Source organism: Aptenodytes forsteri, unplaced genomic scaffold (genome assembly GCF_000699145.1).
Source record: "Aptenodytes forsteri isolate BGI_AS27 unplaced genomic scaffold, ASM69914v1 Scaffold271, whole genome shotgun sequence".
In the NCBI taxonomy this organism is placed as follows: Eukaryota; Metazoa; Chordata; class Aves; order Sphenisciformes; family Spheniscidae; genus Aptenodytes; species Aptenodytes forsteri.
Genome location: NW_008794602.1, coordinates 137,274 through 138,763, shown reverse-complemented (window position 1 = coordinate 138,763; position 1,490 = coordinate 137,274). Strand labels below are relative to the sequence as shown.

The 1,490-nt window shown below is 64.0% G+C and overlaps 1 protein-coding gene across 1 annotated transcript in view; it reads left to right on the top strand.

The window, feature by feature from the left end:
- The window catches only part of CBFA2T3 (CBFA2/RUNX1 translocation partner 3), an 11,373-nt gene that overhangs the window by 2,721 nt on the left and 7,162 nt on the right, over window positions 1-1,490 (top strand). The window contains exons 3-4 of the mRNA XM_019470404.1: window positions 106-347; window positions 817-906. Coding sequence (XP_019325949.1) covers window positions 106-347; window positions 817-906 — 332 coding nt within the window. The remainder of the gene's footprint in view (window positions 1-105; window positions 348-816; window positions 907-1,490) is intronic.

The following is a 1,490-nucleotide window of genomic DNA, read 5'->3' as shown; positions in this document are numbered from 1 at the left end:
CCGCCCGCCGCCCGCTCTGACCTCCCGTTCTCCTCGCAGCCCTGTCCCTGTGGTGCCAGGGTACGGCCGCCCGCTCTGACCTCCCGTCCCCCTCTCTCCTCGCAGTGATGAACGGGAGCAGCCACTCGCCGACCGCCATCAATGGGGCCCCGTCCACCCCCAACGGGTTCAGCAACGGGCCGGCCACCTCCTCCACCGCCTCCCTCTCCACCCACCAGCTCCCGCCGGCCTGCGGCGCCCGCCAGCTCTCCAAGCTCAAGCGCTTCCTCACCACGCTGCAGCAGTTCGGCAATGACATCTCCCCCGAGATCGGGGAGCGGGTGCGCACCCTCGTCCTGGGGCTCGTGGTACGTTTGCTGGGTGCAGGGTCAGCCCCGGGGCTGGTGGGGTGATCCCCCGCCCGGGGATCCTGTGTTTTCCTTTTGGGGTGGAGATGCTGCTAAATGGGAAAAAAAGAGGGTCCTGTTGGTGCTGGATTGACCTAAATCCTGGAAAAATTGGGGCTGTTTTTCCAGCATCTCCCGGGATCTGCACAGCACCCTGGGTGGGCACGGTGCAGGGTTGGGTCCCCCGCTGCTGGCATTGCCAGCAAAGCCTTGAGCATGGTTTTCCCTTGAGCATGGTTTTCCCTTGAGCATGGTTTTCCCTTGAGTTTTCCCTTGAGCATGGTTTTCCCTTGAGTATTGTTTTCCCTTGAGCGTGGCAGAGCTGGCAGAAGAGCAGAAATGGGGGAGAAACAGCAAAGCGTCCCCCCGGGGGGTGCAGGGGGGCCGGGGGGCCGTGGCCGGCGGCGCTGAGCCCAGGCTGTCCCCGCAGAACTCCACGCTCACCATCGAGGAGTTTCACGCCAAGCTCCAGGAGGCCACCAACTTCCCGCTGCGACCCTTCGTCATCCCCTTCCTCAAGGTGGGTGCCCCAGCCCGGGCGCCGCGGGGACGTCGGGGTTAGCATCGGCATCGCCGGCAAAGGGGGATTCGGGGGGTGGCTTTGGGGTCGGGGCTGGCAGCTGCCTGTGGGGCTGCCCGCGTCCCCCTGGGCACGTCTGTCCCCCCCTGCCCGCCCAGCCCCTTGCACGTGTGGAGTCACACGAGGCCGGGGCTGTTTGCAATAATGTGAGGGGTTCGGCCCAGCTGGTAACCATTTGCAATTCATTAAAAATCCCCCTTTTTTTTATTTGCCTTTTAATTTCGCGCTGACTCTGCACTGTCACCCCGCTCCAGAGGGTCGCCAACCGCGCTGGCACGCCTTTTTTTTTCCGGGCGGCGCCGGCGCTGCCGGCAGATGTTCAAGCCCAGCGTCGCCTGCCCCTCGTTAGCAGAGGAATAATGAAAAAGTGCAAAAAAAGCCCCTTTTCCACCTCTGCATCCCCGGCCCCCTGGAGCGGAGGTCTGTGCTCACCGCAGGAATCTGCCTGCAAAGCTGCCGGAGCGGTTTGCTCCTGGCAGGGGAAGGCAGAGCCGAAACGTAGCCAGGCTGAGACGGGGGGACGG